The following is a 23,241-nucleotide window of genomic DNA, read 5'->3' on the forward strand; positions in this document are numbered from 1 at the left end:
GCAAAAGATCAACAAGGAAATAAAGACTTTAAATGAAACACTGGACCAAATGGACTTTACAGACATATTCAGAACATTCCATCCCAAAGCAACAGAATGCACATTCTTCTCTAGTGCCCATGGAACATTCTCCAGAATTGATCACATCCTAGGACACAACTCAGGTCTCAACCGGTACCAAAAGATTGGGATGATTCCCTGCATATTTTCAGACCACAATGCTTTGAAACTAGAACTCAATCACAAGAGGAAAGTCGGAAAGAACTCAAATACATGGAGGCTAAAGAGCATCCTACTGAAGAATGGATGGGTCAACCAGGAAATTAAAGAAGAATTAAAAAAATTCATGGAAACCAATGAAAATGAAAACACAACTGTTCAAAATCTTTGAGATACAGCAAAGGCAGTCCTGAGAGGAAAGTATATAGCAATACAAGCCTTTCTCAAGAAACAAGAAAAGGTCTCAAATACACAACCTAACCCTACACCTAAAGGAGCTAGAGAAAGAACAGCAAATAAAGCCTAAACCCAGCAGAAGAAGAGAAATAATAAAGATCAGAGCAGAAATCAATGAAATAGAAACCAAAAGAACAGAACAGATCAACGAAACTAGGAGCTGGTTCTTGGAAAGAATTAACAAGATTGATAAACCCCTGGCCAGACTTATCAAAAAGAAAAATGACCCAAATCAACAAAATCATGAATGAAAGAGGAGAGATCACAACCAACACCAAAGAAATACAAACAATTATAAGAACCTATTATGAGCAACTCTATGCCAGCAAATTAGATAACCTGGAAGAAATGGGTGCATTCCTAGAGATGTGTCAACTACCAAAATTGAACCAGGAAGAAATAGAAAACCTGAACAGACCTATAACCACTAAGGAAATTGAAGCAGTCATCAAAAATCTCCCAACAAACAAAAGCCCAGGGCCAGATGGCTTCCCAGGGGAATTCTATCAGACATTTAAAGAAGAATTAATACCTATTCTCCTGAAACTGTTCCAAACAATAGAAATGGAAGGAAAACTTCCAAACTCATTTTATGAGGCCACCATTACCTTGATCCCAAAACCAGACAAAGACCCCATCAAAAAGGAGAAGTACAGACCAATATCCTTGATGAACATGGATGCAAAAAGTCTCACCAAAATACTAGCCAATAGGATCCAACAGTACATTAAAAGGCTTATTCACCATGACCAAGTGGGATTTATCCCTGGGCTGCAAGGCTGGTTCAACATCCGCAAATCAATCAACTTGATACAATATATTAACAAAAGAAAGAACAAGAATCATATGATCCTCTCAATAGATGCAGAAAAAGCATCTGACAAAGTACAGCATCCTTTCTTGATCAAAGCTCTTCAGAGTATAGGGATAAAGGGTACATACCTCAATATCATAAAAGCCATCTATGAAAAACCTATAGCGAATATCATTCTCAATGGGGAAAAGCTGAGAGCTTTTCCCCTAAGGTGAGGAACACAGCAGGGATGTCCACTCTCACCACTGCTATTCAACTTAGTATTAGAAGTCCTAGCCACAGCAATCAGACAACAAAAAGAAATCAAAGGCATCCAAATCAGCAAAGAGGAAGTCAAACTCTCACTCTTTCCAGATGATATGATACTGTAGTTGGAAAACCCAAAAGACTCCACCCCAAAACTGCTAGAACATACAGGAATTCAGTAAAGTAGCAGGACATAAAATCAATGCACAGAAATCAGTGGCATTCCTATACACCAACAAGACAGAAGAGAGACAAATCAAGGAGTCGATCCCATTCACAATTGCGCCCAAAACCATAAGATACCTAGGAATAAATCTAACCAAAGAGGCAAAGGATCTGTACTCAGAAAACTATGAAATACTCATGAAAGAAATTGAAGAAGTCACAAAGAAATGGAAAAACGTTCCATGCTCATGGATTAGAAGAACAAACATTGTGAAGATGTCAGTGCTACCTAGAGCAATCTACACATTCAATGCAATCCCCATCAAAATACCATCCACCTTTTTCAAAGAAATGGAACAAATAATCCTAAAATTTGTATGGAACCAGAAGAGACCCCGAATAGCCAGAGGAATGTTGAAAAAGAAAAGCAAAGCTGGTGGCATCACAATTCTGGACTTCCAGCTCTATTACAAAGATGTCATCATCAAGACAGTATGGTACTGGCATAAAAACAGACACATAGATCAATGGAACAGAATAGAGAGCCCAGAAATGGACCCTCAACTCTACGGTCAACTCATCTTTGACAAAGCAGGAAAGAATGTCCAATGGAAAAAGACAGTCTCTTCAACAAATGGTGTTGGGAAAATTGGACAGCCACATGCAGAAGAATGAAACTGGACCGTTTCCTCACACCACACACAAAAATAGACTCCAAATGGTTGAAAGACCTAAACGTGAGACAGGAGTCCATCAAAATCCTAAAGGAGAACACAGGCAGCAACCTCTTCCACCTCAGCCACAGCAACTTCTTCCTAGAAACATCACCAAAGGCAAGGGAAGCCAGGGCAAAAATGAACTATTGGGATTTCATCAAGATAAAAAGCTTTTGCACAGCAAAAGAAACAGTCCACAAAACCAAAAGACAACCGACAGATTCAGAATGGGAGAAGATATTTCCAAATGACATATCAGATAAAGGGCTAGTATCCAAAATCTATAAAGAACTTATCAAACTCAACACCCAAAGAACAAATAATCCAATCAAGAAATGGGCAGAAGACGTGAACAGACATTTTTCCAAAGAAGACATCCAAATGGCCAACAGACACATGAAAAAGTGCTCAACATCGCTCGGCATCAGGGAAATCCAAATCAAACCTCAATGAGATACCACCTCACACCAGTCAGAATGGCTAAAATTAACAAGTCAGGAAACGACAGATGTTGGTGGGGATGTGGAAAAAGGGGAACCCTCCTACACTGTTGGTGGGAATGCAAGCTGGTGCAACCACTCTGGAAAACAGTATGGAGGTTCCTCAAACAGTTGAAAATAGAGCTACCATATGATCCAGCAATTGCACTACTGGGTATTTACCACAAGGATACAAATGTAGGGATCCGAAGGGGTACGTGCACCCCAATGTTTATAGCAGCAATGTCTACAATAGCCAAACTGTGGAAAGAGCCAAGATGTCCATCGACAGATGAATGGATAAAGAAGATGTGGTATATATACACAATGGAATATTATGCGGCCATCAAAAGGAATGAGATCTTGCCATTTGCAACGACGTGGATGGAACGGAGGGTGTTATGCTGAGTGAAATAAGTCAGTCAGAGAAAGACATGTATCATATGACCTCACTGATATGAGGAATTCTTAATCTCAGGAAACAAACTTGAGTGTTGCTGGAGTGGTGGGGGGTGGGTGGGATTGGGTGGCTGGGTGATAGACATTGGGGAGGGTATGTGCTATGGTGAGCACTGTGAATTGTACAAGACTGATGAATCATGGATCCATACTTCTGAAACAAATAATGCAATATATGTTAAGAAGAAAAAAAAAAGAAGAAGATAGCAGGAGGGTAAGAATGAAGGGGAGTAAGTCGGAGGGGGAGACGAACCATGAGAGAGGATGGACTCTGAAAAACAAATTGAGGGTTCTAGAGGGGAGGAGGGTGGGGGGATGGGTTAGCCTGGTGATGGGTATTAAAGAGGACACATTCTGGGTGGAGCACTGGGTGTTATGAACAAACAATGAATCATGGAACACTACATCAAGAACTAATGATGTAATGTATGGTGATTAACATAACAATAAAAATTATTTAAAAAATCTTTGATGTATCTGATTACAACCCTATGATAAAAGAGTAAAATACTGAAAAGAATATTAATATATCTATTTTAGTTAATAAAAAATGAAATCCTTAATTACAGTTTTGCAAAGACTAGAATTCCTAGTAGCACAGGAAGCTTTACATGTCCTTAAAAGGTCATATAGGTGGGGCATGTCACACAGTAGGACTATTTCAGTAGAGGAAAGGCAACCAAAAACCTTCAAGAAACACGAGATAGAGTCCTTGTTATAAAATTAAGAAAATAACCCATCCATATTTGGATAAACCTAAATTTTAAATGGAATGGAAGGTTAAAAAGTAATAGAAGGTATCTATGCTAGCTATAATGTACTACTTCTGACTGTGTTAATAACTAAGCTATTCTAGAATAACTCTAGGTTTCTGATGTTTGTAAAATTCCCCAAAGAGGTTGCTAAAACGGTACATATGCATTTTAGAACTTTAAACCTATACAAACAATTCTTCTTATAATGTTGAAACTTTCTTTAGTTCTTATTCTTTCTTTAGTGCATATGGAAAAGCAGGTAAGCCCTATTAACATATTTAGTTTTCATTTATTTAGAGAGCTTTTAAATTCTATTGTTTTCTGCTTACTTATTTTTTTTATGTCTTTTTTTTTCCCTGCTTACTTTTTACTCTAATTTCTTTTGTTCTTATGGCTCATTTTTTAACATATAAATTTCATCCACAAGCAGGAAATTCTCTCTACATACATCTCCACATAAAATTATCAACCAATCTACTTAAAGGTTTACCTATTTGTCATAAGAGGATTATTAAAAATGTGTTAGTATTAAAGTTATAAAGGTAATTGTCTGCATGCAAATTCCCACGGTAATTATTAAATACTTACGATCTACAGCAATTTTTTCAGTTCCATCCAAAGGATTAATAAGTCCTGGAACAAGCTCTCCAAAAGACAAATGATCTATTCTGTGAGAAAAGTTGTAAGCTAAGAGGAATAAAATAAAACAAATTAAGTAGAGTAATTAAATTATTCAAAACTACACGTTACTTATTGGTTCACATTCTTATCTAATCTCAAATGAAAATATCTCAAATCTGTAAGTGTACTATAGTATTTAAAATTAATTATTTTGAGAAAAATGCATATAATATGTGGAAATAAATGTGTAACAGTAAGTACATTCTAACAAAATGCTCTATCTCAAATTGTATAATTACATACAAATTAACTTCTACAAAATAGTACATCTAATCCTGATAACCAAAAATATAATAGTAAGTCTTTCCTTGTCCAAATCATTTTATAAAGTAACAGGACTGTTAGAACTGGAATGATGTCGGGGCGCCTGGGTGGCTCAGTCGTTAAGCGTCTGCCTTTGGCTCAGATCATGATCCCAGGGTCCTGGGATGGAGCCCCGCATCGGGCTCCCTACTTGGCGGGGAGCCTGCTTCTCCCTCTCCCACTCCCCCTGCTTGTGTTCCCTCTCTCTGTCAAATAAAAAAAAAAAAAATCTTAAAAAAAAAAAAGGAACTGGAATGATGTCCATGTAGCCAAATAATGAAACCGATCAGATATATTTTTAATGCAAACCATTGCTAAACCTGACAAACTGATTTTTTTTACGGAATTTACTACTTGTTTTTGTTCTCTAAAGAAGACTTTATATATATTTTTTTAAGATTTTACTTATTTGAGAAAGAGAGCAAGAGAGTACAAGCAGGCGGAGCGGAAGAGGGAGAAGCAGACTCCCCGCTGAGGCTGAGCAGGGCGCCCAATATGGGGCTCAATCCCAGGACCCCAGGATCATGACCTGAGCCGAAGGCAGATGCTTAACCGACTGAGCCACCCAGGCGCCCTCTGAAGGAGACTTTAAAAACTAAGTTTTATGACAATGATTAAACAAAACTAACAGGTATATTTTATATGCATGCATGTGTCCCGATGTACACTTACATATTAAAATAAACTTCAAATATATGCTCTTCATCATCCATAAAAATTAGCATAAATGTGTACAAAATGATATAAAGCACACCAAGGCTCTGTTCCCTAACCCTACCAACTTCTGAGCTATGAATAAATAGAAACACAGGTAGTTTAAAGATAAGAGAAAATGGACTAGAGTCAATATATTTATTCATTTATTTTCTCCTTTGGATATCTGTTTTGACAACAGCCCACTTTGAAAACCCTACCTTACATCTGCACTCAAAACAAAAAAACCCACATACAACACTTTTTTCAATGACATTTTCATGGAAAAAATTTCAGAAACTGCTTACAGTCATGGTTGACAAGTGCTGCCAAATGTGCATGACCTCGGGGATGTGGAATGGCCCTGAAAAGAGGAAAAAAAGATTAAAGTACTAATACTTAAACATAACTAATTAAAACCAGAAAGAGGATCTTTCCTAAGTTATATAACTGTCTTAATATAAAATAAAAACATCCTTGTCCTGTGATTTAAGTAGGTAAGTCTACTCATCTCAGCCATGCAATAAACTGGGGGCTGCCAAACGGTTTCTGTGAAGTTATTTTAGGCTTTGGGGGTCAAGATGCAAAACTGAAGATATTATGCTATTAATTTTTAGTTAATGTTATTATTTATTTATTTAAGTTATTTAAGTTAGTTATTTAAGAAGAGAGAAACATTTTCACAAACTTAATGACATTCAAAATATAAGAGTAATAAAAGTGAGTGCTTTTTTTGTAGTTCAGGTATTTTTGCTGGGAGATAACATTTTCCTTAACTAGGGTTTAGAGTCAGTGTTCCCTATTTTCAAAATTGGTCACAAAGATTTATCCGTTATGAAGATCTAGAATGAAATTTTACATATTTTATCTTTGAAAATATTAATCCAGGGGCATATCTTTTAACTGAGTATATTCGTTACTTGGATAGAACTCTATGAGGTTCTTCCCTTGGTATTTCCTTTTGGTGTGTCGTTATATAACACAGATTGATCACTTGCAATTTAAGGCAGAATTTCCTCAAGCGCATAGTTAAATACATTTTGAAACGTGGAAATTTCCTTTGCACCTGCATCAAGGTCATAAAACACTTCAGGAACTATAGTTTGAGGTTGGAAAATACATACAAGTATAAGAATGGAGATCTTGCTTCTTGTTTTAACTTTTGACAGTCAGGCTGTCCCAGCATGGAAAGCAAGAAAAACCACTTAAATTCATTTGACATTACTTATCACTGAAATGCCTTACCACAATTTAAGTTTCATATTAACGCTGTTCTTCTTATAACTTCAGGCTAAATTCATTAAGAAACATGATCCAGTCTGCGTAAAACTTAAACTTCCAAAACTATTCAGTGGTCAATAAAAACAGATGAAAGTAGTTTTCCTATTCAGAAAAATTTCAATCTCAGCCCTTACCTCAAAAAAAAGTCACAAAAATGAACTAGACCACTGCTAAGCTGTCAAGCTGCCATGCAGTAGGGCAAGTTAGAATCCTTAGCTTTTCTTTCTGACAAAAGTTCATGGAAATGACAATGCTTAAGTCCATGAGAGCAAATGAACTTCACTATCAACATTATCGGCTCAATAATACATGACAGATTCAAATATTTTCTGTGAAGTACTGCCGATGATACTAATGGATAACCACAGGCTTCAAACACCTTACATTTTCACAAGCCTTGAAAATTTATCCACATAAGCCTTTTAATGCTTCATACCTATTTACCACCAGCAACATACTGATGTTCTCTCAATTTCTTTAAAAATATTTTTGTCTGTAGTTGTTCCACGCAGGCTACCTGATCACTTCAAACTCACCAGTGACTCCTCAAAAAAAAAAAAAAAAAAACAAACAATAAGCAGTATTGGTAACGTCTGCTCACTCAGCAAGAGCTAAGGGAACTAACACCTGCCAGGCTTTTAACTGACTACTGGACGCTGCTTTCACTGTCCTCAGCTGCCAGAGCACTTTCTCACCAAAAAGCTAATTCTCCAAAGAAAATTTATTTTCCCTGGATGGATTTCTTTGGTTGGTGCAAACACACACAATCTCACCAAGCTGCCGCTAAGTGGCTTTCCTTCCTCAGCTAACCAGTGAGTCACGTGTCAACCTACTTTGGCTACAGTCTCAGTTTCATTTTTTACTTTTACAAAGAAATTCTGCCTGGGCTTAGATATTCCCTTTTAAATTTTTTAATTTTCCTGAGAGCTAGTAATGTTGTGATGAGTGCTTAGTCTGGTGATATTTACATCTCCTATGTCCTTTCAGCACAGCTATAGTGTCCCTGCATAATAAACATGACGTTCTGAAGTCAAATTTGATAAAATAATCCACACTCCACTGTGCCTTAAGAGTACGTTGGAAACCTGTATTTCTTTCTCTTTTCTGACAGAGTAATACAAGAAATCAAATGCTGTGGTACAGCAATACACAAGGCATTTGTAATGCTGTCCAGCTGTAACTGTTATAACTTATTCTAATTTGTAGCGCCCCAAGTAGCAGCACAAAGTGATGAGTCATACACAGTGACTGTCACAATTGCTCAAATCCTGGTATCGTAGCACACAAGGAGCCACATGTAAACAAATACACATGACTGTGTTCCAGTAAAACTTTATTTTTGGACACTGAAATCAATTTCATGTATTTTTCATGTGTTATGATACATTGTCCCATGTGATTTTCAGTAAAGATTGTTTTGAAAACTGTAGGGCTGGGAGGAGGCATTTTGGGTTGTCACAATCACCGGGAAGGAGTCACAATCAGCATTTAGCAGACAGCAGCTAGGGAAGCAAGGCAACCCGCAACACAGTGACGCTCTCACACACAAAAATATTGTCCAACATCTTGCATGACTTCCACTCTAAGTGGCATTCATGTAGGTGAAAAACCTATGAATAATGATCTGAGTCTAGAACTTAACTCCATTCAGCTACACAAAGTACTCTGTTGTAGTTTCAATATATACTAAATTTCCTAGGAAATGGGGGGAATATTATACTTTTTTTGGTTTGCAGTATCACAAAGAGTTGTTCCCTATTTCAGAATCAACAGAAATACCATTCATGATATTTGAACGGCCAATACATGTTTCATTCTGCATATGCAGTTGATGTATACCTACTAATTCTACGTGTATGTGGCAAGTGTCTGCCTACTCCATTACCTTAAGGTACTCCTGTTCAAACATTTGATTATTGAAATACATATTATTGTTACAAATCTTGTTTTTATTTCTTCTTTATATTACAGTTGAGGGTGATATTGTATCTTAGAGGTAACATGAGATCTTCAAAATGATCAATACTGAACATGGTAAACATAATACCAAAAATTAGGAGTGGGTTTACAAGATATCCCAGAGATGATAAGGATAAGATACAAACCAAATATTTTTCCATCTGGCCTCTCTCATTCATGGCATGAGTTATCACATGGAGAGACAAGTGAAACTGGGAATAAAGGCCATAATATAGAGGCTCATGAAGTATTAGTTGAAGTTTCCCTCTTTTAGTTTGGAAGTGGGATATTGTTTGTATCCACAAGTGCAATAAAATCTTCTAAATTTCTTTGAGCCAACTATTATCTATAGTTGCATGATACCAAGAAATTCCAAGCTATAGAATTGATCCTGGCAATAGCAAGAAAACAAAACATGAATGTTAAGAAGAATGGGACAACAAAAACAAATGTTTGACCTGATTACTGTAAACACTGAAATAATTCTGCATAAAAGATTTAAGCTATTTATTTCTATATATAACAAAAAAAATCTCCAGCAATGCTTTTTCCTCCTTTATGGCCTTTCCCTCAGCCTGGATGCCCTTTCTCCTCTCTATATAAAATTCCTAATCATTCACTAGTGTTCAAAGGTTTTCCTCAATAAAGCCTCTGCTGATGTGCAGGCTAAGTCAGGTACCCTATTATATAGTTTCTTATTGGCCATACTTCTCCTATACAACTATAATTAAATAATTAGTGTAATTCACTGTTCAAAGTTTGGATTCTCTCACAGAATGTCAGCACCATAAAGGCAAACACCCTTTTTCTTTTTTTCACCGTTTCATCTTTAGTATCTGGCATGGTACATGCCATAGCCAAGTTCTCAAAAAATGTCTTTTACAATGAAGAATTGTTTAGCTCTGCAACTCTAGATGGATGGAAGAAAGGAAGGGAATAAGGGAAGCAGGGAGAAAGGGAGAGGTCAGAGTATTTATTTATTCAGAAATTTACCAAGTGTTTTTATCCTATGACAGTTTCTCTGCTGGGTGCTGCTCATGAAGGTAGGTGTTCTGGCATTTTTTCTTAACTTTTACCTACTTTATCTCAGGCACTACTAATTTTTTTTTTTTAATTTATTTGAGAGAGAGAATGAGAGAAAGACCACGAGAGGGGGGAGGGAGGGAGGGAGAAGCAGACTCCCTGCAGAGCAGGGAGCCTGATGCGGGACCCCAATCGCAGGACTCCAGGACCATGACCTGAGCCGAAGGCAGATGCCCAACCAACTGAGCCATCCAGGCACCCTGGCACTACTAATTTCTAACTACATCAAAATACTTGTCTCAAATTAGCCAGGGTTTACATTTTGATGATGATTATCAAAAGGAAAAACAGAAAAAAACCTAATACCATCCACAACATGAACAAATTAATGAAATGTCTAGGTAAGAGCTTCCTGGCTATTAAAACTTGGCAAGTAGGTTTTCATTCATATCTACCTACAGCTCATTTACTTTATTTATAAACTATAACATAACTGTTTTCCTTTTGTTTTGAAGCAGTTTTTAACAGTCTTCTCCATCCTGAGATCAAAGCCCTGAACACAAATCTCAAAACATCAAATATATAGACACACAACACTTAAAGCAGCCCTTTAGCAATTACATATTATTTGATTAGCAAAGAATTTACTTTTAAACCAAGTTGCCAACTTGTCTAAAGTATTTTCAGTAAGGGAAAAGAACATACTTGCCCACAGTTATGTGAAAATTCCCTGCTACTTTATTGACATAGAGATGACCATGAATCCTGCAAGCATCTGGAGGCTGTGAGGAATCATCTTCCCTGTTACAACATGAGAGGAAGGATTACTGACAGCACACTCGACAGCCATTCTGTGGTGGGAAAATTTTGTAGAGAGGAAAAAAAACATCGCTAGAAATATATTTACACCAGTCTAAAATTCCATGGTTCTTCATATCTAACCACAGGATTAAGGCCAATAAGAGTGGAAAGTTTGAAGGAATTTGTCCAATAAAAACATATTTTGTCATCTCTTTCTGGCACTTTAGGGGTCAAGGGAAGATGGAAGTAAGAATGAGGGAAGGACAATGACAGTTTCTTCTTAAGCAAATGTAAAACCTCTGTATAGTTTTAAATTTAAATGATCATTTTTGTGATTATAGGATTTCTAAATATATCTAACCTATAAAAGAGAAAAGAAGTAAAATAAAAACACAAAATTCCTAACTAAAATTTATACATCCTTATACAATAATGACAAATGTAATTAATTTGTTCTTAAAACCTAACATAATTTTATATGGAATTTACCATATACACATAAGAGGAAATTAAATGAAAATAATATTATTTGTGATAATCCTGATCAATATCACAGGCTACAAATTTAAGAGTAAAAAGAAACATCATACAGAATGATTACATTTTCTCTAAGAAATATGAGATTAGAGAATAAACCAATACTAAAACTATGTCATAGTAAATTCATAATAAATAGATGTACATTTAAAAATTACATCTCACCTTGGTGGAAGTGCTGTTGATGCACTCTTAAAAGCACTTTTAAATATCACATCTTGAAGTGAATGTTCTTCTTGCAGTCTACTCTGAATCAGCTGCAGCATTCTAAATACAACATAAATAAGCAATAGTTAGAAATACAGTAAGGTACACAAGAAAGCCAACACTTTTTTTTTTTTTAAGATTTTATTTATTTATTTGACAGAGAGAGACAGCAAGAGAGGGAACACAAGCAGTGGGAGTGGAAGAGGGAGAAGCAGGCTTCCCTCGGAGCAGGGAGCCCGATGCGGGGCTTGATCCCAGGACCCTGGGATCATGACCTGAGCCGAAGACACATACTTAATGACTGAGCCACCCAGGCGCCCCGAAAGCCAACACTTTTTTAAAACTAACAATGGTTAGCTGACTTAGTTAACCCATACATTTATTATTATAGGTCTTGATTCTAAAATAAAGTACCAAGTTTTCTTTGGTCATTTCCTTAAAAGAAGAAAAAGAGGTAGGGTGGCTAAAGGTTTAACAGGTGAGGTCCATAAGCATGTCTGATTGCACTGATAATGGATGTGCAGTCAGAGTCACTAAGAAGGAGCTTCTGCTCACCTGGGTATCTAAATTCATCTTTCATGCATGCATGCAGCTCTGACAAAATTCTTACTTTTTATCAGGTATTGAATAAAGTGTTATAGATACAAAGAATAAGACAAGTACAATTTGGTGGACTTAAGTGGGAGGTTACTGGGGTATAAACCCATACCAAAAGCATTTAATCCTCATTACAAAATAGGCCATAGTGCCATTTAATATCACCTGGTGTCTCCTTTTCCAAGAAATCTAAACATTATTCTATGACAAGACCATTCTAAACAAAATATGATACTCTACCTATACTTTTTAAAAAGAATATCAGCATCTTCAGATTTACACACCTAAAGACTTAAAATCTTTGGATCTAATGCTAGCAGAAATTATACGTTTCTATTTGTTGTGTGTCTTGTATTTCCAGAGTCCAGTTTTAGTGCTGGGTAGTGGAAAAAGAGGTTGATGACAGCAAACTGTGTGTGTGTGTGTGTGTGTGTGTGTGTGTGTGTGTGTGTGTGTGTATAACTTCTGCCTCAAATATACCAATATCCAAGCTTATATTCCGTATATGAAGATATATAAAAAAAAACCCTATGATGGAAAACAGCCATTATTTTAATAGTAAAAACATAATCTCTGCTCCCACTTATTACTAGTCTTAGACATTGAATAAAATTCCAGATGAAAAGAGGCTTCTCACTTTAATATTTCTGGATTAAAGAAATGTATTTCATCTCTGGATGGCTTTCTACTCTAAGCTCTAGAAGCCCAGAGACACCTAATATTCAGTTCTTTTGTTTAACTACATTTGATTTCAACCTTAATTTAAAAATCTCCCCAAATGGTGAAACTGGAAATTAAAAGAGAAAGGCCTTTGAAATGTACTTAGGGACTAGAAAGGAAAAAAAAAATAATGGGTAAAAAAAAATTTTTTTGCAATAATCTTAAGTAAAGTCTTTGTAAGCACCAAGACATAGCCTGGAAACCGAAAAGAAAAAAAAGCAGTATATGGGAGCAGGGGTGGGGGAACCACTTAAAACAAAGGACTACTTTCTTTAATATACAAAGGATTATTTAAAATTATTTTTTAAAAAAACCCAACAACCAAGCAAAATGGGCATATGGCATGAATAAGCAGTTTCAAAAGAAATACAAACGGGGGAAAAAAATCCACAAAGATATGCAACTGATTCATAAAGAAATGCTAATTAAACAAGTGTAATACCATTTTTCACCCACAGAATTGGCAACAATAAAAAAAGTCTGGTTATACCCACTGTTGGTGAGGTTGTATAGAAACAAGTACTCTCATATAGCTTTGGAGTACAAGTGAAGATATTTTGGCATCATCTTTCAAAACGTCTCTTTTCCCAGTTTTACTGAGATACAATAGACATATACTGTGTAAGTTTAAAGTGTACAACATATGATTTGACATATGCAGAATGATTATCACAGTAAGTTAACCATCACCTCACACAGTTACAAATTTTTCTTTGTGATAAGAACTAACCAAAATGTTAATATCCTCTGAAAGAGAAGTTCCATTTCTAGAAACCATACACACACACACACACATTCACACCAGTACGTAAGGAATTACGTTCAAGAATTTTCATTGAGCATTGTTTTTAATATTAGAATCCTTTTTTTTAAATATTAGAATCCTGCCAACAATCTAAATGCCCACTGATAAGGATCTAACTTAATCAACCATAGTTTATCCATAAAATGAATACTCTATGTAGTGACATGGGAAGATATCCAAAATACCAGGCTAAGTGGAAAAAAGCAAGTTCTAGAACAAATGTACAGAATGATCCTATTGGTATTAGGAAAAAATAACATAAGCAAATATGCAAATATACAGAAAATTATAAATGAACAAAAAATTTCTAGAAGATGACACAAGAAATTTAACTCTGGTTATTACTGCTAGTCAGTGGCACTAACAGTAAATGATGAAGAGGCTTTTACTTTTAATTTATATCCTTTCTATTCAAACTGAACTTGAAATGATCAGATATTGCTTTATAAATTTTTAAATAGTTAATACAATTTTAAATGAAAACTAAGATATATTTATGATTCAAAGTGCATTAGAGAAAAGATTATACATGACTTTCTTAAGATCTGATAAAGTTTTTGAAATTGTAAAGATGATATTAATTACTATAGTCTAATAATTCATCCCAAAAACTGACCAAAAAAATATGTTAATCTATGAATAATTCACAAAAGACAAAATAGAGAAAACATGATCTAGATTCCTATGGACCACAATACTTTGTTAACTTATTACCTCTGCCACTCTTTTTGCTGTGGTGAAAGGTCAAATATTGCCTGAAATAAAGGAAAACATAATCACTAGCACAGTCAATTTCTCTTGGCTTTTATATCATAATTTTAAAATGTTTTCTTTGAGCAAGAAAATTTATAGTGTTTGTAGAAACAAGTATCCATATTTACATTTAACCTTCTGTAAGTAAGCTAAAAAATATAATATATAATATTCTAACTCAAAACCAATATAAAGAAATTTTACTAATCACAAATATTTTCCTGTTACAGTTATCCACATTTATAGAAATGACTGCAAGCTGGTAATCTGTCTATGCACAAAATGGTATTTTAGGACTTGAGATCATTTAAATGATACATGCATGAAAGTTTTTAAAAAAGAAAAAGAAAATCATAAAGCTCAACTATAATATCTAAGCATCCAAAGCCCATATTCTTGCCGGGAAAAATACCAGATGAGATCAACTTTTTTTTTAAGCTTTATTTATTTAAGTAATCTCTACAGCCCGTGTGGGGCTCACACTCATGACCCCAAGATCAAGAGTCGCATGTTCTTCCAACTAAGCCAGCCAGGCGCCCCAAAATCAACAATTTTTGAAACAAGCTAACCAATGACACTGTAATTCCCAAATGTACTAATCAATAAGGAGTAATTCAAGAAATTTATCTAAGCACTATCTTCATCAATTCAGTCAGACGAAAAGACTTGTGGAATCAGAGGAAAATATGCAAGCTTTTCATGGTTTGTGACAATATCCACAATTTAAGTGTACAATAACAAAGACCACTTTTGATTCTTATAAAGGCAATTCATAACAAAGCGTATCGATTCTACTTTTTAAATTTAGCAATATTAATTACACTTCCATAATCAGGTCCTAACCTACTATTCTCTCTCTACAAAATCCCCAGTTCTTTAATAAAGGTGGAAGAATCCCTCATTTCATCAAACAGTTCTACCTCTCTGCCTTTGGTAATTTAATTATACCAACCTGGAAACTTCCTCTCCTGTAATTGTGACCCTCATGTATATCTAAATCCTATATACCATATCCTCCAGGTTAAATTGCCCCCATCTTTCTGATGACAGTGAAATTGTCTCTGATTACTCCTCCTGCTGATCTTATCTACAGCATGTGTCCCAACGTTTTTTCCACCACAACGCACAAGGAAAATGCTAACATCTATAAAACACACCATGGTGAACAGAGGAGGCTGCATGTAACTGCTTCCCAGTTACCTTGTAAATAAAACTTTTGAGAGTGAGGGACAGGATTATTCCTTTGACTTCCCCAAACTGCATAGTGTAGTATATGGCATGGGGGTAAAGGAACTACTGAGTAGCCGACTTCATGCTAGATACTTTGCGACTTAATTTATCTCACTTAGCCTTCAGAACAACCTGTGAGTTTGTTACCATTCTTGCCTTTTTTATACGAGGAAGAAGCTCAATAGGTTCAAAACTTTTTCCAACATCACAGACCTTAAGAGTCAGTATACAAACCCAGCACTGTCAGATTCCCCACATTTACACAGTTTTTAAATTCTTCTATTTAAGTAAAGAAATAGGAATGAAATATAATGGTAAACAGCAAAGTAGTAACTCTCCAGCATACTGTATGATCATGATTTGGAAACTAGTAAAGTTATTAGGGTTAAGTTTTTAATACTCAGAGTGCATATTAGGACAGCAAGTTTGAAAACATAAAAAGTAAAAAATATCTCAAATAATTTTACATTAATAACTCTTACTTAATATTTTAATATAAATTAGGACAAAGGAATGGAGACTTACCAGAAATATTGTTGAACATTTTAGAAATTACTAATAAAAAGTATACAATTGAATATTTTTAAATTCCTGTCTGGTCAAGACATAACTTCTAATTATATGACAGTTAAATTTAAATAAAACGTTCCTGTTCCACAAATGACTGGAAGAGATGGCAGAAACGATTTACAATGGAATAATCAATAATCTTGTTACAATTACATAACTAACATATTCCTTAGTGCCTAATAGCTAACAAGGCACTACACTTCACATTTTGTGAAACACAGAAGAAAAAAAAAAGTTAATGCTTTTTTAAGCTCCTGAGGGAGCTTAAAATCTAGCTAGAGAGACAAGCTCTCCAGAAAAATAGATATAAACAAAACCAGGGACTTAACAAATGTGAAGAAAAAAAAGAGTAGGAATGGGAGACACTCAGAATACAGCGAGAATGCTAAAGAAAAAGGCTAAGTAAATTTTAGAGGCGAAGTTCAAGATGATTAAGTTTCCTCATAACCAAATTTTCAGTGTTCAAAGAAACAAAATGAAGACACACTCTATATTATCATTTTATTTTTTTTAAAGATTGTATTTATTTTTTTGACAGAGGGGGATACACAGCGAGAGAGGGAACACAAGCAGAGGGAGTGGGAGAGGGAAGCCTGATGCGGGGCTCAATCCCAGGATCCTGGGATCATGATCTGAGACGAAGGCAGATGCCCAATGACTGAGCCACCCAGGCGCCCCTATATTATCGTTTTAAATTAGCATCAACATGCTGGAAATTTTCAAGAACTTATGCAAGCCTGCATACAAGGGAGACTAAACTGAGAAAAGAAACCAACACATAATTCATTTCATGGCCCAGAGAGGTCTATGTAGGAAACAAGGAAAGTCCATAACTCAGAGAAAGAGAGGAACAGGTGCTAAGACAAAGAGACACATGAGAAAGAGGAGGTCCCCACCCTAGGAGCACTTTCAGGAGTTCAAATCAAGTGTCAGAGACCACATGTGAGGACATTCCACAGCAGTGTTATTCCTAGCTTACATGTGACCTGGACAGTGTTCTAAATTAAGCAAGACTACTGCCACGGCTGGCTGCTAATGAGGACTCACACTGGCTAAAGAAAGGAGGAGTTAGCCTAGTGAAATGTAGCCTGTCAAAACAAGCACAGAAAAGGAAACCTGGAATGCCCTGGTGAACTATTCTGCCATCCTGGACCCAATACTGACTTCTCCCTTTCTTTTCAAAAAGCACCTGAAGCTCTAATATTACTTAAAAGAAGCACAGTATATCTAAACCTAACACCCTTTTCTCCTTTCATCTAGGCCTGAAAAAAAAAAAAAAGTGTGTGTGTGTGTTGGAGAAGGGGGGTCAGATAAAAACTGACATAACTCAACAGTCTATGTCAACTCTCAATCACTTAATAGGCCACTTATATCTCATCCTAAGAATGAACAATAAATAAATATATAAAAATATTAACTTGAAAAAAGTGATCAATCTCACTTCCTCTATGATACCATTCCTAGAAATAAGAAAGATGTTAAGTTTTTCTAATTGTTTGTAAATAAAATTTACATCATAATGACAAAAAAATGGAATGATCTGTGATATATTAAAGATATAAAATAGAATCATTGAATTTTAAACTGTAATGAAGGCACTGAAAAGAAGATTCGTCCTGCTGGATCAAGGTAATCTCTCAGAACTCAGAGGCGAAGTTTGAAATATGCATCTAAAATAAGAATTAATAAGGATACTGAGAACCACTCCATGAAATCAACATCATGTGGTAAGAACTTTAAAAAGCAGCGGTAAAGGGATGCCAGGTGGCTCAGTTGGTTAAGCATCCAACTCTTGATTTCAGCTCAAGTCATGATCTCAGGGTAGTGAGACTGAACCCTGAATTGGGGAGCCTGCTTAAGATTCTCTCTCTCCCTCTTCCTCTGCCCCCCATTTTCTCTCTCTAAAAAATAATAATAATAATAATAATAAGAGGTAAAAACATTGCTTTAAACAAATTTAAAGCAAATAAACAAGCCAAAAAAAAACACTTCAAAATTCAGATCATTAAGATCAAAACCAAAATACAAAAAACAAACAAACAAACAAACAAACAAAAAAACCCTACACCCCAAGGTGATCCAAACCTGGATATATGGGATAAATATTTGAATTATAAAAGCAAAAGAAAAAAAGCATTCAAGTAGATGAATATGTTACCTATGAAGGAAAAAATAATTGCATCAGAAGACAATGAAGGAATGTCTATAAAGTTTTGAATGCAAAACACCATAAAGCAGAATTATATCCTGAGCCAAACTTACATGAAGAACAGAACAACATAGGCAGTCATGCTAGAGTCTCTAAAACATAATCCACATATCCACATATTCTTACTGACAAGTCTTAAAAAGTCCTTCCACAAGGTGATAAAAAATAAAGTAAGAATGGTAGAAAATAAAAGCAATAAAACATAGAATTAAAACTCAATAATTATTCTTAAAATAGTATGAAATGTAATGCAAATGTTAAAATGTCTAAAAATTATCTAGATCTAAATTTCTAGATAATAGTTTAAAATGTGATAACATGGTACCTGAAATTGTAAGGTACCAAACCTCATAAAAAATTACAGGGAAATCAATTTTTTGAGTGGGAATACAGGAGTTAGGGAGCAAAGAGATTCAGAGCAGCAATAACAAAGTTACCTTTTCTTCAGAAATTTCTACTTAAAAAGTATGCATCAAAAGGCTTATAAATATATTTTATTGCTATAAGCTAAAAATAATTTGATAATCAAAACTGACCTAAAGGTTTCCTTTTATTTTTTTCCTATGACACATTCAGCTATCTCTAATCCTCCTCCATCACCTTTAGTCTTCACTTTGCAATCTGCTTAAAGAAGGGTTCACAACTGTCAATGATAAAAGAACTCAAGAATGCATGGGTAAACCTAAGTACCACAATGCCAACTGAGCAGAGAGCAACTCAAAGTAGCTGGGAGTTCCCTTCTTTATTCTCTAAAGCTTCTTTAGAGCTAGTTATCACGACTTGTTAACACCTACTCCTGTAATGTGATATTTGCCCCTGTAATGTGATGGTGTTTCCTGACAAACTGGTTATATCATACACAACTTGTGCTATGAAAACAATAGGAGAATGTCAGAATTTCACTAGCTTTGGGAAATAGAGGTTTGAAGGAGAGAAAAAAAAAGTAAATGCATAGAAAATGTTTCCTCTTAGATACTGCTTTATTCTTCCTTATGTTAAGAGGAATACAGCTGAAACATTTTTAAAGACTTAACTTTGCTAAAAGTAGAATACAGATAGGACACAGAATTTCCGAATCATTGGAGGAAAAGAAGAACATTTAATCATTATAGTAACTATAAGAAAAAAGGAAACTATCAGGAAGGATTAACAAAAAATGAATAATAAGGTTATAAAACAGACTTTAGAGGCTTTTCCTAAATGCTAACAATTGTTATTCTCAAGGCTTTGGCATTAGAAATCTTCACAAAGAATATGGGTTACTTTTAAATTAAAAATACACACACACACACACACACACACACACATATTAAAACCTACAAAACGAAAAGCAAATATCAAAACTGTCTTCAAGAAAACAACATCTCATAGTATATTATTTAAAAGTACATGTCCATTAAACTTACTGGTTCATAAACTAGACCATCTGCAGATGCAACCATTGTTTCTGCTAAATCCAATACATCTGCTCCAACATCTGCATAAAAAAAAAATAGAAGTTTACATTCTATTTTCGGAGCCAAACTATATATTACATAAACTAACAAACTGAAATGACTAACAGAAAATTCCAATACATAAAATCACTTTCCTATACCAATTATTTGTTCCCAAAAGTTAAAACAGTCGCATTATACAGTTTTGGTGGAAAGTATTCAAAAAAATCAGTAATACTTTTTCTGGTTCTTGTTCAGTAAAAAAGATGACTCAGAATCTCACGGTAAAAAGCATAAACTTCACTCAACTGCAGAGCTTTGCAAAAATTGTCAAGAACCTAATCACAAGTACTAAATTAAATGGCTGCCAAACAAAATATTAAATACAAAAATTATTTTTAGAAATTAAAAGAAATTTTAAGAGAAAGCTACTGATGACTTTTTAAAAAAATCAACAAATAGGAAAAGTTTATTTTGAAAAGGCAAAAGTTTTAAGGGTATTCAAACATCTAAAATAAGGCAAAAATATATATTCAGTAGTAACAAACTCATAGTTTAAATATAAAGTGTTTCTTTACTCTTAAAACCACTACCATAAGGAAAAATAAATGAAAAGGGAAAGAGATTTAAAATTTTTCTGAGATGAAATGTCCCAGAAATTATCTGCTTAAACTATTTTATACTTTAAAAAATTTTGTCTCAATTTAAAAGAAATTTTCAGTAATTTAAAAGATCTTTCATGCAAAAACATCCTCATCTTTGAGAGCAATACTGATTCAAACATTATCTACCTAGCACATTAACATTTTCCCACTTCTACTAGTATAATCAAGGGAAGCCAGAGAAGAAAATAAAAAAGGGTAACACATTATTTAGTTAAAAGACTTGGATCCATATTTTAATATGCAAGACTGCAAGTAAAGGGTGTCAAACCAAAACAGTGAAACAGGGTATGTTGTAGAGCATGGGTGGGTGTAAAACTGGTAACTCCAAACAAGAAAGAAATAAATGATACATCTAAATTAGAACTCTGACTCATGAAAATTTCCTCCAGTTTTCTTTTATTTTAATTGTACTAATGTGAAAGTTAAATCTCTTCTCTTCATGGAAAAGAAATTTAAAGAATATAAGCTAGGGAGCAAAACAACTTGCACTATTAAATAACGTTACCATAGCATTTTAAGATAGCATAAAGGAAAAAATAAAGTTAAAACACCACCAGTGGTCTTACTTTCTACTAACAATTATTTAAATCATAAACAATACATGGACTCAACAAGTTAAAGGTGTACTTACACTGACACTTCATAGCAACAGTAATATCTATATTGATTCTCAATTTGCTAGAAGACAAAAAGGAAATGTTAGTACCTACCAAGTAATCAAGAAAACATGAGAAATATAAATCAACTGATCTATGAAAACTTGGATTTCAAACATAATAAAATATGTTGATTAGAACTTGGATAGCGTTTCTTATGGCCAAAACAAAGGCACTTTAAAAGTAAAAACTCTGTATTTTGCAACTATTCTAAAAGCCTTTCTGATTTCACAAGTTTTCAACACAGTATCCTTTAATTTAATCATGGTAACTCAACAATAACTCCAGGCAACTCAGAAAAGTCTACCTCTGTTTACATAAACCCTATACAGAATATTCTTTGAAGAACATAAAATTTCAAAACCAAGGGTTAGGAATTACAAGTATTTCTCTTCTATTTATCAGATAAATATCATATCAGGCATTTATTCCTAATGCCCTACAATTATTACCTTTTTTATTCTTTTTTTTTTAAAGATTTTATTTATTTGAGACCCAGAGAGAGAGAGAGCCACAAGTGGGGGGGGCGGGGGGGAGAAGCAGACTCCCCACTGAGCAGGGAGCCCAGATGAGGGGCTCTATCTCAGGACCCTGAGATCATGACCCAAGCCAAAGGCAGACGCTTACTGACTGACTGAGCCACTTAGGCGCCCTATCTTTTTTATTCTTTATCATGGACCTATATAAAGTAGATAGCTTTCTAGATTTACAGAGAAGCCAGTGTTGTTCAGAGCAGAGTAAATGCCTGGTTGAAGATCCCATAACCACTGAAGTGGCATATTGGAAACTAAGTCTGAGTGGCTCAGGGTAAATGCACCAAACTGCCAGGAAAAAAAAAAACCCTATGATGCTTAAAGTTTTGCATAGCCTTTTAAAAAGGCTCAGCCAATGCTTCATTTTCAAAGGATCAGTTCAAATCAAATTAATTTTCAAATACCAGAATTAAGCATCAGGAATAACAGAATGAGTACAAGTATCAGTCCCATCTTGTGCTTCCAATCAAAACTTTTTCCCTCTAAAAATTTTTCTATGGTTTCAATAGGAACTACAGATTTTTGGAGCTTCATATCATCTTAAATTGTCTAGAGTTCAAACTGTACTCCAAATAACTGTGGGGTTTAGGCTTAGGAGATGCTATAGGAACCAGAGAACGAGGCCAAGTGGCCAAGCTTCTGGGCATCCCCATTAGCTTACAAGGTAACCTATGTAATACTTCATTTGGAAAAAAGCAAAAAGTGATTCATTGGTGCTAAAAATAACAAATTCTTTGAAAACTACTAGTATCCAGAATAATACTCATATTACAGATGAAGAAACTGAGGCCCAAAAGAAGTCACTTGTGTGATTTGTCCGAAGTTACACAGCAATTTACCAATATTGACTTCCTTAATTCTCATTAACCCCATGAGGCAGATACTGTAACTATTATCCCCATTTTATGAAAAAGGAGACTGAAGTACATGCAAACATAGATTTAGTAACTTCCCTAAAGTCACATTGCTAGTAAACGGCAGAAATGGAATTGAAATTGAGAAGTACACCCCGCCCTCCACCTAGTGCAATCTTAACATTATAAACCTGCAATTTCCAATCATTAAAAAATCCAAATACAAAGAAATTAAAGTACATATTTTAAAAGGGTTAAAAGTGATACTATTTATAGTAAAACTGTATTTAGATATAATTTATAAAAATCTAGTTATAAGCATATACAATGTAGCTTTAGACACTTTATTTTCCAGCACACACAAGATATTTCAAAATCTAAAAAGTTTCAAAACATTAAACAATTTCTACCATTTCAGCATCTAAAAATATATATATATATTATGTTCTCCTAACCTTTTTATACAAGTGCATATTAAATCAAGAAGATCTCTCTTTTAGCATTTAACCAATATTGAAATGACTCTAAAATGTTTCCCCTAATGCATGCAGTTAAGGAGAATTTTCAGGACTACTTCTTCAGAACTAAAACAAACCAAGTATAAAAGGTTAGAAAAAATTTTTAAAAGGATATGCTAA

The 23,241-nt window shown here is 34.7% G+C and overlaps 1 protein-coding gene across 1 annotated transcript in view; it reads right to left on the minus strand.

Annotated features, from left to right (window-relative positions):
* The window catches only part of ERGIC2 (ERGIC and golgi 2), a 42,063-nt gene that overhangs the window by 8,816 nt on the left and 10,006 nt on the right, over window positions 1-23,241 (minus strand). The window contains exons 4-10 of the mRNA XM_028113307.2: window positions 21,192-21,238; window positions 19,866-19,936; window positions 14,412-14,452; window positions 11,534-11,635; window positions 10,736-10,831; window positions 6,076-6,131; window positions 4,679-4,777 (exon numbers count right to left, since the gene is read on the minus strand). Coding sequence (XP_027969108.1) covers window positions 4,679-4,777; window positions 6,076-6,131; window positions 10,736-10,831; window positions 11,534-11,635; window positions 14,412-14,452; window positions 19,866-19,936; window positions 21,192-21,238 — 512 coding nt within the window. The remainder of the gene's footprint in view (window positions 1-4,678; window positions 4,778-6,075; window positions 6,132-10,735; window positions 10,832-11,533; window positions 11,636-14,411; window positions 14,453-19,865; window positions 19,937-21,191; window positions 21,239-23,241) is intronic.

The sequence above is a fragment of the Eumetopias jubatus genome, unplaced genomic scaffold (genome assembly GCF_037043125.1).
Source record: "Eumetopias jubatus isolate StellerSeaLion01/CBP00866 unplaced genomic scaffold, mEumJub1_p1.0 scaffold_8, whole genome shotgun sequence".
NCBI lineage: Eukaryota > Metazoa > Chordata > Mammalia > Carnivora > Otariidae > Eumetopias > Eumetopias jubatus.